At 37.7% G+C, this 13502-nt stretch overlaps 1 protein-coding gene across 2 annotated transcripts in view; it reads right to left on the bottom strand.

Annotated features, from left to right (window-relative positions):
• The window catches only part of khdrbs2 (KH domain containing, RNA binding, signal transduction associated 2), a 51090-nt gene that overhangs the window by 6252 nt on the left and 31336 nt on the right, over positions 1 to 13502 (bottom strand). For both annotated transcript variants that reach the window (XM_077494922.1, XM_077494921.1), the window contains exons 5-6: positions 11295 to 11422; positions 7288 to 7477 (exon numbers count right to left, since the gene is read on the bottom strand). In XM_077494922.1, the coding sequence (XP_077351048.1) occupies positions 7288 to 7477; positions 11295 to 11422 (318 nt within the window). The remainder of the gene's footprint in view (positions 1 to 7287; positions 7478 to 11294; positions 11423 to 13502) is intronic.

The following is a 13502-nucleotide window of genomic DNA, read 5'->3' as shown; positions in this document are numbered from 1 at the left end:
TTTAATCACATTAGCGTTTTTCAGCCCTGTTATGGTTGCAGGGCTCAGGTTTTGCAGAAGCAAGCAATGCATTTCAAATTTGACCAACAATTTCCACACTCACCACATTATAGATGTAGAATATAAGTATAATTATAACAAAACCACAAGCCAAATTGTTTACCCTAAACCAAAGTACTTTTGACTTGACTTTTTCTGTACACTTCAATGCTGTTTATCAAATATACAGCTTTGCTTTGTCGATCATTAAAAAAAAAAAAAAAAAAATGCATTAAATTTTCTTTACCATACGTCTTTGCTTTTGATCCTTTTTAAAACATCAGAATTAAAACATTTTCTATATTTTACTGGTGACTTTACTTTCCTTACTTGTTGATCAATTTTATAACCAAAGCTTATTGTACATTTCTTATCCTGTATACATTTTGCGTTTCTCCTAAAAATTTACATTTTCATAACATCGCAGCATATATTTTAACGCACAATTCTTTTTGATGCCTTTCATTGCCATTTGTCTTTCTGCATTTGTTTCTACTATATTATTTATAGTATATTTGACAGTATATTGTACTATTATCTTTCACATTGATTATATTGATTGAATAAATATTGAACATCCGCACACACTCAGCTTATCAAGATATAATTGATGCATAAATATGAATATAAATCTAAAGAATTCATTTCATACTCTTCATCCAGTGAGTTATGGTATATAAAAACAACATCATATTTATGATGTATTTATTTATTTTATTAATCGTAGTTATAGATACCAATACCAAGAAACAGTATTGGGCCGATATCCAGTCTTATTTCAAGGTAATGGGAAGGCGGCCAATACCAGTGTCGGCCACTCTCAAGTTTTATGGCAGTTTTACGATCAGGTACTAGAAATTTTAAATAAGGAGAATAGAAAATTGCCATTAAATCCATGCAATTTTTAAGGGAAAAAAATAAGATATTTGGATATCTTGGTCTTTGTTTAAAATTGTCTGTCTTTTAAAATAAAAATTAAAAAAAAGTCTCAAAAGTACTAGTGGTATCGGAGCTTGATCTCAGTATCGGTGACTACTCAAAAGTCGCATACTCGTACTTGTATCGGTCTGAGGCAAAAAGTGTTATTGAACATCCCTAATCATAGTGTTTGTCAGTACTATTGGCACACAATAATAATAATAATAATAATAATAATAATAATAATAATAGATTTTTCCGACTGATATCAGTACGAGTACTCAACTCTTGAGTATATCCCAATATAGTATATATTTTTCCTAAAATGGCATGAAATTAACGTCAATTTTATATTCTTCTAATTTCTAGTTCCTGATCACAAAACGGCCAGAAAGAGAGTCACGAGAAATAAACCTAGACATCGGCCCGATATTAATACCTTGTATCAGTACTCGCCCATCCCTCATAACAATACATAGTATTTATTATGTATGTTTTTTTTTTATGTTTATTGGTTTAATGCCTGTTTTTTGTTTTTTTAACTTGCTCGTATGCCATTGAATTGCCCCTCGGGGACAAATAAAGTGTTTTTGAATTGAATTGAATACATTAAGCAATTATAATCCATAATTGTTCAATACCTTGGTAGTCATAGAAAGACGCTATTGGCTCTTTCTTTGAATGTGCCTTTACTCTTCCTTTCATGCTGTTCTGCCACATTCAACAAAAAGAACACATATTTAAAGTACCAGTAAGTAGCCCCAAATTATCTCCCATGCTGTTGTAGCATAGTGTGATAGGGAAAAAAATATATTAATATTACATCTTAACAGCGGAAACATCAGCCGATTGCTGAAAAAGCAGATATGTTATCTCTGGAAAACAGTCCTCCTTTGACTGGATAAGAGATCTGCATTAGAAGCACTTTCATATCATAGCAAAAAAATTGAATTTTGCAGCTTAGTGAAGATGAGTGACTGATGTACAGAAGTAGGAAATGCCAGCCCACATCAAACTGTTTGAAAATTGAGCTTGAATACCAAAATACGAATGCAAATGCTGACTTTCTGTTGACCGTCAATATTTTGATTGTGTGCCAGGAAAATAGTATACAAAATGGATGGACAATATCTATGATGTTTGCTTGACAATATGAGTACAGTATGTATGTGGACAGTATACAGCTCTTAATTGATGACATCTTCCATGACTGTGTAAAGAATGTACTGCAAATAATGTTCGTCATTTTGACATATAGCCCTTAAACAACCCACCCGCACCCACTCCACTCATTGCATTAATGCCCTTCATTCCTGATGGTGTACTTTTAAGAGCTAGAATGATGCTCTCTGTCATTTAACTACATGGCGGAGCGACAGGGTTCATTAATCCCAAATAGTCTCTTGAGAGGTTTTGTGTTGACAACCACACTCACGCCACATAAAGTGGAAAACAACTATCACGTGATGAGTTATTCACAAAAGGGCGATGACTACTGTATAATTGCATGCATTTGTATGTACACTATGTGGGGGTTATGAATATGAAATATTTCTATCCACCAGTCACGTTTGCCTCTTGAATAATGAGTTTGTAGAATGGAAATTAACTACAGAGCCCCTGTTTTCATTCTGATCAATATTACAATTTTGGAATAAGAGTTATGAAGCAAAATCCAGCCATTTTTAATCCAATTCAGGGGGCGGCCATTTTGCCACTTGCTGTCGACTGATGATGACATCACAGTTGCTCAGGGCTCAGGCAATGACCAATCACAGCTCACCAGTTTTCTGAAGCTGAGCTGTGATTGATTGTTACCTAAGCCCTGAGCAACAATAGGTGCGATTCCATTACCCTTTTTCGCAAAAATAAAAGCGATATTGTACTATTTCGATAAAGTACAATTTCGAATTGTCGGTGTTTCCATTGAAGAGAGTTTCGCTTCTGAGGCGCAATTCTCGGAATGTCCCGTCTCGCGAGACCTCGCTGTTCTGTAGGAGGTGCTCATGATGTTTACGGAAGACTGACGCCCGGTGTAGTTATATTACTTTAAAAACACTCACCCCTCATCGCCATCGGCGGTTTCGGGCATTTAGTGTTGGTGTTGTTGTGTGTATCCCTCGGCAGTCGGCAAGCAGTTCTGACACGAAAGCGAGTGGCACCGTACTTCCTACTTCCTGTAATCCTAAAATGTTGTTGTTGTTCCCATGCAGAAGCTGGGTAAAAGGCGGGTTACAAATTGTTACAAGTTTATGATGTTTTCTGCTAAATTAGCCAGACATGGCAGGACAGGATTTCAAGCTCTCCTCTCCTTCAACTTTTCGAAGGCGGCTAGCTTGATTACACCTCTCTCTCTTTTATGCTCATGACGTGCAGTAACCGATACAAATCACTTCAGCATGTAAAACTAAAATACAAACCCGAAATTAATAATTCTCAAAACAAATAGTAATTGTAAGTTTAATAAAAATACACATAAACAACGTGTTACATTCCTTTCCTCCGTGACCGGGCGGGTGTCACATGACTACTAATGCACAAAAAGTGTTTCCATTACCCTTTTGCAAAATACTTCTTTTTCGATACGTCTCAAAAACCACCTCATGAGAGCGCAAAAACTTTTTTGCGATATTTGAGTTTTTTCGCAAATCCAGTGTTTCCATAATCAGCTTACTTTTGCGAAACATGCCTTTTGCGCAACACTGAGGGTAATGGAAACGCACCTATTGATGTCATCTTCAGTCGACAGCAGATGGCAAAATGGCCACCCCTGAGATGGATAAGTAAGGTTGGATTTTGCTGCTTAACTCATATTCCACTAACACAATAAAAAAAAAAAAAAATGTATTTAGACTGCATAGAACATATTATTGTTTTTTTTTAAAAAAAAGGGGTGACTTCCCCTTTAAGCTGTGCCGTGATTGGTTGTTATCTGAGCCCCTGAGCAACTTTGATGTCAGTCGACAGTAAGTAACAAAATGGCCTCCCAATCAGATAAAAATGGGTGGATTTTTCTATTTAATTTATAGTCCACAAATATAATATTAATAAATCAGCATAATGTGTTTCGACTATTGGGGCTACACAGAATATATTTTTTAAAGAAACACTTTGGTTGACTTCCCCTTAAGTCTTTTTGTCTGCAAAAACGAAAACATCAGCAATCACCTGCTCAGATATTACATCAGATCATCAATGAAATCAATATGGGAACTAAAAACATATAACAATGGAACTTGAAAACAACAATAGAAATATACACTTATGTTCACACCTTGGGACAATTTATAGTCATAAATGTGCCTTTGTAGCTTCCATCAGGCAGATGTAGTACTGCCAGAAAGGTTATAGCAAGGTGAGATTTGTGGTAAAAAGATATAGGGAAAGATTCATAAATTATGAAAAGGCTCAGAAACATGATAACCACCAGCTTGCTTGTACTTTCTGTTGAAGTTTTAAATCAATACCACCCTCAATAGGTGCCATTATGGACATGGTATCACTTTTAGGAGACAGCCTGACACTTTGACAGCGTCCATCAGTCATCGGCCTCTGGAGAAATTGACACAATATCCACACAGGGTGCATCTTTGTAAAGCCAAACCTGCTCCTGCTGAGCGATTATTCTTTCAAAAGCTCGGGTTTGGCATAGAGAGAAGCATTACACCGACCCGAAACTCAATCATTGGGGGAAAAATACACAACCCTTTTGTTTAAAATAAATAAATAAAATAAAAGCTCTTGCAGCCCTCGGAATACGCTCGAGGTAAACTGTGTAATGTAGCAGAAAAAAAATTCCCGCCAAAGTAAGATATGAGAGAAGAAAATGTTCAGGACAAACTCATCTTCTTCCTGTAATCCCCTCGTCTCTGTGCTCTCAACCTCCTTTCCAACCTCCAATTACAAAGAGAAGAAACGTTGCGCTTTTTCACTTTGCAGAAATACGCAGGCTCCAACATCAGAACTCAATTTGGTTTGGTAATGAGACTGTGCGTGTGCATCTCCCTGTGCAGACAGCCCAATCTTCACATGCCAGCACACAAGGGGGCCTCTGCTTAGCAGGGAGCCTCGGATGGGCTCGGCTGGTGAAAGGCTTCTTTTTATGTTTGGGTGGAACTTGGAGATCACCTTGAGATCTAAAACCACCTTGACAAAATCTCAAAATCGAAAGACAATCGCACTTTTGAATTGAAGTGTTTTTGATATGAATCTCTAGCGTGAGCGACTACGAGTACAAGGCAGTTGAGGTTTTTAAAGATGTTCATATTAAAACAGCAGTTCTGAACCTTGGTACGGCAAAGGTCAATATACACATGATGATACGCCCAGCTTGGCCTATCTTTGCTGCATGGAATTTGGTGCACCCAGTAGTCCATTTGTGACTGTTGTGATGTGAGTTCTTTATTGTTGGAATCATTTCATGCTATGTTGAGCAACAAAAGAAAGTGGTCGAACGAATATGTACAATATGGATTTACATGTGTAACGGAACGTATGGCGTTCCACAGGGTTCAATTGTGGGGGCTCTTCTGTTTTCACTGTCTTCCATCTTAACTCATTTGCTCCCAAAAACGTATAAATACATCCTGTTTTAAATATTACCACGCTCCCAATGACATATCTGTACGTTTTTTTTTTGTTGTGGTTGTTTTTTTAAATTCTAGAGCATACAGAAGGCTTTGATCCAGCCTCTGAACTGAGAATGCTTGAAGCAATGGTAGTTATTACAAAAACAGCCAGCAGGTGGCACGAGAGTATAAGAGATCAACCAGGGCCATGTTGCAAAAGGCTCTTTTCCCCACTGTTTTAAACAGATTTGTGAATAATGATGAAACTTTGCTATATTCTAGTGCTAATTGCTGCAAAATGGAAACAGATAGAAACAATTCTTTGGTAGGTTCCATGTGTTTATAGCAATAGAACACAATATTCTGTGGGCTTCACAAAATCAGTCAAATTCCAGTAAAACAGCCGGGAGTCAAAGGGGTTACTTCAGTGAAAACTTTAACAACTTTTTATAACAAAGTTGTAACTTTACAACTGTACCTCCAGCAAAGGTAAGAACCACTGTATTGTAAGAAGTTTTTTTTCGCAGGTCCACATTGTGCTTCCCTTTAAAAAAGCACAAGAGTGTGGCTTGTTTTTTTTTTTTTTTGTTTGTTTGTTTTTTGTTGTTGTTTTTTTTACATTCCCACCTTCCTCATGTTTTCTTTTGTTCCTTTTGTTTTTACATCTAAAAAACTTGGGGCACTAATTAGCGAACCACCAGGCTTCCTGCTCTGTTAGTCTGTTATTTTTCGTGGTTCTCGGACGAGTTGTGACTGCAAAGCCAAATTCCTTGTGTGTTTGTCCATTCTTGGCCAATAAATCTGATTCTGACATTCAACTAGTGTACATTGAACCTCTTTATCACAGATATATTCCAGACCCAAGTGAAAATCGAAAATACAGTATACAAAGACCATATAAATGGATTATTTTTGATAGTTTTATCTCCCTCACACTCTCTAAACATTTTTAAACTCAATAAAAATACACGTAAATGGATTAGAACACACTTTCGATACATTGTAAATGTATTTGAACACACACACACACAAAAAAATGTATAGAAAATATCATGTGTTAAAGTGTCTGGTTTTATGGGCAGCAGCAGCTCCTGCATGATTGTGTTTATGTCTTTTACTGTTACCCTGGAGACTCCTTTACCAAATGTTAGGACATTAGTACACTGTAAAAACCCATTTAAAAAAGATCAATTGAAAATCCATGAAATAGAATGGGCACAAATGATGAGCAGCAATATGGCGGGGAAACCTGATACATCTATTTTGACAAACTTTCATAGTAAGTAATGCTTTTTGTTCTAGCGTTGATTGTTTTGCAAACATCCATTTTCTGCCCCTAGCTGCTATTATGGATACGCAGACTCCACTAAAAATGTCCACGCTAGGAATTCCCTTTTACACATTAGCATTAGCAATACAGATTTTTCGTTATTGGACCTGATCAAAAATGAAATCCATTTTTCCTGGGCCTACCATGACACCATTTTCTGGGGAAGTAATTTATGCAATTCAATTGAAGTAATTACTGTAATGAAATGAATGAAAAATAATGAAAAAAGTTGCGGGAATTAATTGCCTGCTGGCTCCAATTTTTCCAAATCATGATTCATGCCTCAGTTTGCACTACCTCGCTACATGTAACATGTAAGACTCATCACATTAACGCTGGATTAAAGCAAGTCTGATTTACAGTTCAACAGCAATTAGGATCAGTTTTACTTTTTTTTTTTTTTTTACTTTAAGCAAAGAGGATTGGACTCACATAGTCGTCGTATGAGTCATGTGTGCCGGCTAACAGTGGAGGCCGGTACCCTCCAATTGCCGCTACTGCTGCTCCCCTGGTTCGCGGGCTTTGAGCTTCCCTCGTTAAAACGGATGCAGCCAGCTTGCTGTGTGTGGCGGTGGCCGCCCCCCGAGGTGTTACCGTGCTCCTTCCTGTGTTCCTGCGGGCCCTGCACAGAGCAAGCGAGTAAGCAGAAGAGCTTGACAGTGATTTGCCTTGGGAATCTACCCTGCGATTTCCGCGAACAGTCTGCAAATTGCTGTGAAATCAGTGAAATCGGTTTTAGCGCTGCTTGGGTCCAGGCAGCACCAGTCTGTGTATGCCTGAATGAAACCTGAAATGAGCACAAAATCTCAACTGGCATTGAGGCATTGTAGAGATCGCAGACTGAAATGTGTCACCATTGAGGGATTGCAACAAAAGATTGGGGCCTATTCACTAAAGGTTTGCGTCGCCTTTGCACCGTGCTAACCGGCAAAAATGGAGCTATCTGGGAGCGCCTAATTGACTAAACATGCGCAGGTGGGGAAATCACTAAGTCACTAAGTGCGCTGCCAAACAGATTGCGTCATGGTGCGCCGGTGTTATTTGCGCATATGTAAATTAGGTAATTTGCATACATTTGACGCAAAATATGCCCACCCCAATGCAAATGTGACTCAATAGGCGTTTTTCCACCATCGGAACTTTTGGAGAACTTTAAAGTTTACCTTAGTAAAATTCAGTTTGCGCGTTTTTCCACCAACAACAATTACCAGGGTAATTAAATTCTATCTCAGAAGCAGGGTCTTGCTGAGCCAGGCAGGCTGCAATCACCAAGGCTGATTGGTCAAATTTGGGGGCGTTGTTTTTACATCGGCTGGACTCAGTCAAAGTCATTTGAATTAATTACCGAGAACTGCAACCTAAAAATTTTTATTTACAACAAAATATGTCTGTTCAGCTATCTATGTCAGTGATGTATTTGTGACAGGCAATTACATAACAAGGTACATCATTAATGTGTGTAGCCACCAGTTGCCATTTATACATCAGAATAAGCAATAGCAAAGTCAATTTCTTGGTAAATTTTGTGGTGTGTCATGAGACTTATTAAATTTAAAGGAGCTGTCTGCCGGATTCACTCAGAAAAATGCACTTTTTAAAAACAGGATGTACACACTTGAACTTTCTCTCAGTCTACACATCTGTGTTTTTGTTAACCTTTTGTGGTAATTTCGTCCAGCCAATCGCATTTTATTTGATTTTTTTCACTCACTCACTCACTCACAGAAGCTTACGTGTGTGAATGAGTGAGTGGAGAAAAAAAATCCGTGCGTGCTTTCAGATTGCCGCGGGAGTGACGTCACGCAGCTGACACGTTCGCCCGGCCCCGTTTGCGACACGCCACCCCCCGCTCTGCGATTGGCTGGAGGGTTGTAAACACGGTCTTTCCACTGAAACGTCCCGCTGTTTACAAAACAAACACAGAATGGCAAAATACAGGCCTGGGAGGTGGGGGTTTAGGACGAAATCAACACCAAAGATTAACATAAACACAGATGTGTAGACTGAGAGAAAGTTAAAGTGTGTACATCCTTTATTTAAAAAGTGCATTTTCCTGAGTGAATCCTACAGACAGCCCCTTTAAAATATGTGCCTTTGCGTAATGTTGGTTGGAAAATACTGATGTAAGCAAATGTTTACACTACATGTGTGTATACATGGACACAATGATGCATGTGTGTAACTGAACATACGGTTCAAGTGTGGGAGTTTATGAATGGATGGACATACAACAGATGATTACAGTGTGTGTTCATGTGAATGGAAAGACAGTTGCTTATACCGTGATTGTATTTTGATCGACAAACACATGTTTAAATGATGAGTGTATAGACAGAGATGATTATTTCTATTTGGGTTAGTTAGCAGGGCGGATTCAACATTGCAAAATAAAATAGCCTTTATGTCCTCTAACTTACATTTGAACGTGATGTAGGGTGGGCTGGCTTCTTTGCTCTGGTGTGTTTTCCTCTAGGTAACGGCCTATTGTGAGCCAAAAAACAGCACCCCAAAGGGGTATTAGCGGTGCATATTTTTCATGGAGATTTACACTAATTGCTTATCAGTGTGCCATAAGCAGTAAATCTGAGAGGGGAAGTGCTGCTGGTGGTGCTGACTTTTTTGTTGGTGTTATGAGGATTCCTTGATACTGCTGGAATAAGCACGTCTCCGTGCGCTGCCAAAATTTCACAGACCGTGCCGGTTTACACAGACCACCATCTGTTATATTGTGGGCAATTTGCTCTAATGAATAAATAAATAAATTAGAAAGGGCGCCAAAAAAGGGGAAGAATTCCATACAAGTAACCACATGCATGGCTGAGCTAATTAAATGCTTTGTTTGATTTACATTTTATGCACCTATTAGGGTTAGTTGTTGTTTATTGTCCTCTTCAAACATGTTCTCGATCTAACGAGACCATAGATGGGTGCTTTGTTGGCAATGAGCACACAACTCATATTAACTGCAGGTTAGGGGCGTCAAGCGCACCTTGAGGAGGCTTGCGGCAATTTTAGGAGGGCTTAAATGATGCTTACAGTAGATAAACCTTTGATGACGAAGCCTTCACATTTTTCTCATGACGGTTGAAAAGCTTGTCCATTTCAGTTTTATCTCTCATCTTTTGATTAGTTTCTCAGAATCCAAAACGGATTAAAAAACATTTTTTACTATAGCAAACTGAGAGGTGTCTAGCTGTAGCTGAATAAAAAAAACTAGATGTATGGAATGGGATTGTGCAGATGCAAAATACAGTGGTGCCTTGACTTGAAAGTTTTTTTTTTCTTCAAGAATCCTTGTCTTATCAGCTATATGGCATTTCTTACTTAAAACGCATTAATTGCCTTTCCATTCAATGGGACAAGATGATTTGAGATTTCCACTGTACGACCGTGCTTGGCAAATACTAATGGATTTTGAATCTGGTAGCTGAATACTGTAATCAAACAATTGGATTTGATTCAGTTCTTCACACCTGCCAACCTCACATATTAATAATGAACACATATCAACTCGTGTTATGTTGTTATGCTATGATATTTATATGAAGTAGTTCTTGTATGCTGTGTGAGGGAAAAAATGAATAATAAATAAATGTTTTTTGTTTTTTTTTACCAATCAACAGACACAAAACGTTTTTCTTCTTCTTGGCATGGCTACTTAAAATTAGTCAGTATTAACATATGGTGCCTTTGAGACTTTCCCATTTCCCTTCAAAAGTTGAGATTTTCTACTGCACTCGAGTAGATGTTGCGCCATTAGAAATGCATATTTTTCCAGATCCCATACTTAAAAATAAATAGACAATGACAAGCAGACAATGTACATGCAAACAGCAAAACACATGCAGTATATGAGCTTGATGACAGGGTGGACACTAGACACGTTTGGCTAATGTTAGCGTTTAATGAACACATGGTTGATCTTCACTTAGCAGCATGACTCAGCAAGCTCTGCATTTTTTTTTTTTTTTAAAGCTTTTAAATGATGTCTTTTAAATCAATTGATATTTCACTATGACAGAGTGGACATGTGACTTAAACACACAATATGATGAAAATTAAGACATTATCAACTATTATGAAACAAGCATCCATTGTTTCAGCCTCAATGAAAGGTTGTGATGTCACTGTAAAGATTTGATGGTTACTTGAAGTGGCAATTATTCTATCATGACAGGGTGGACAGCATCATGGAGAGGAAAAAAAAGGTATACAATGCAAGAAACACATTTTGCGTTATCATCAAACTGGTATGTGTGCAAATCTTTGTCCAATTGCAATAAGACCTCAGAATTGAGTTATTCTACTATACGAGCACTAAAAGCATTTTATGGTGATATTGACTCAAACCATAAAATAAGATCTCCCACCCTCCCGACTGTATAACCTCAAACTGCAACCTAATACGCCTGTTTATGCATGAGTAATTACTGAGTTACCTGGTGGAAACTGTTGTTGTTGCCCGAATGCTTCTTCCTTGTGCATTCCTGCCTCTGCTGGACTCATCAGAACCGTTCAACAGCGAAAGCTCTCGTAGTTGCTCCTGTCTGATCTCGTCATTGTAGTCCTGTGGAAGCGAGAAAAGCAGCACGCTTGAAATATTAAAAGGAAACAAGCATTTGTGCTCGGACGCTCATAGAAATTGTCAACAGAAGCAGCTGTCATCAAATTAACATCGTATTGATGGATGTTTTCTTTGGGATGAATAAAAAAAGCAATTGTATCGCTTGTGCAATTTCCCCCCCTAAATTGTCCATCGCAGACCATCTTCCTATTTGTCTTGGAAAAAAACAACCTCTAATTGAAGGTTTCGACATTCTCTTTCACGTGAAAGATAGCTGAGAGCCATTTTAGTAACATGATATTAATAATTACAGCGAGAAACAACATTCATTAGCTTATCATTTCTGACAAAGCAGACATTTTATTTCAAAAGAAATGCCAAGCCGAGTCGACATGATTGCACATTTTCAGCTTCAATGTGTTATTGACAACAAAGAAGTGGCGACAACTGCTTCTGTTATTTTTGTGACAGACATGTTTTCGCACTTGTCCTTTTTAACTGGAAAAGTAAAAACCCCGCCAACGTAAATATAAGTGCTATGAATAAACAATACTGCGATTGGCTGGCAACCAGTCCAGGGTGTACCCCACCTACTGCCCAAAACCAGCTGAGATAGGCTCCAGCACCCCCCACGACCCTTGTGAGGAATTAGAGGTTAAGAAAATGGATGGATGGATGGATGGATGGATGGATGAATAATAGTAAAAACAACTTGAACTGTTACCTGCATACAATTATTAACATACTTCACTGCGTATAGATTAATTCACCACTCTGGCATTAAATATCACTAACCAAAAACAAATGACAGAATTCCTCCACCCAACATACATCAATTCTTTTAAGCTATTTCAGTGAAGTCACTGAAACATTTATTTGACTTCACAGACTGAAATCCTGAGCAATGTTTCATGGGATAACATCAAGATGAGATGGCAATTCACACATGAAAAATGTGCTGCCTTTACTCTTCATATCTTGCTTTTGTGCAGTTTTTATGATCACAACTATAAACCCACCAACGCTGCGCTTAGTCATCAGGATAGCACAGAGAAAATCTCCTCCTTACAATCATTTCTTTCAACCAAGAACAGATTTTCATAAAAAAAAAAGTATGCCTTAAACGATTCTTTATAAATATGCGTATTATGACTTACTTTTCAAATGTTTGGAAAACCCTTGCAGAATAATTACCTACCATTAAAAATACCATAATGATAACAATAAATCATGTTCACCTAGTCATCGTTTGGATTGGAAAATTATTTTCTGGGCGCACAATGCTCATTTTCAGGTTCAACAGAACATTTGCAATAAAGAATGAATAATGAAGGTAAAAGTTAAAATAACCGATAAAGAAACAGTATATTTCTTTCAGATACAAAGCATACTGAGCTCCTTTCAAAATCAATATTTTCTATGAAATCCAGACTTTGTAGTGGATCTCAGCACACAAACTACCGTGACAACCCCATGTTAAGTTGTCACATTATTATTATTATTTTTTGTATCTGATGCCCAATAACTCTGCATTGTTAGTCATGTTGTGTACAAGTTGAAATGAAGAGTGATTGCCATTATTTCCTGACCAGTCCAAGGCCCATTCGATACATTTCTCTCACAAATTGAGAAACGTGATCTCACACAACTGAATGTCATTTCCGAGTGCTCTTGGCAATGTGAGACATTTAGGATAAACTGATAACAACATGCTAAGAAGAATTGTTTTACTACGACCATAGAGGCACTGCTGATTTGGTTTCCATTAGATTGTGGTCCAAAGAAGAATTTCGGAAACTACATTTATGAAAACTGGTGTAAAAAAGATTAAATAATCATTGTGGAAAACACTAAAATAGGGTAGAATTACAATTTACACCGATCTGATGGACTTGATTGGGGTCGGACGATATTTAGCATTTTATGCACAATCCGCTGTAATTCTTAATTTGACTGATTAATCAATCATTCCATTGACAAAATAAGAATTTTTTTTCAATTGTAGTCAGTATATATGGGGTTTTATTTTCACTATTCACTATTCGTAGTAGGGCTGGATATTGCCGCAAACTTCACGATACGA

Source organism: Festucalex cinctus, chromosome 14 (genome assembly GCF_051991245.1).
Source record: "Festucalex cinctus isolate MCC-2025b chromosome 14, RoL_Fcin_1.0, whole genome shotgun sequence".
Lineage (NCBI taxonomy): Eukaryota > Metazoa > Chordata > Actinopteri > Syngnathiformes > Syngnathidae > Festucalex > Festucalex cinctus.
This window is presented reverse-complemented; position numbering and strand designations above follow the sequence as displayed.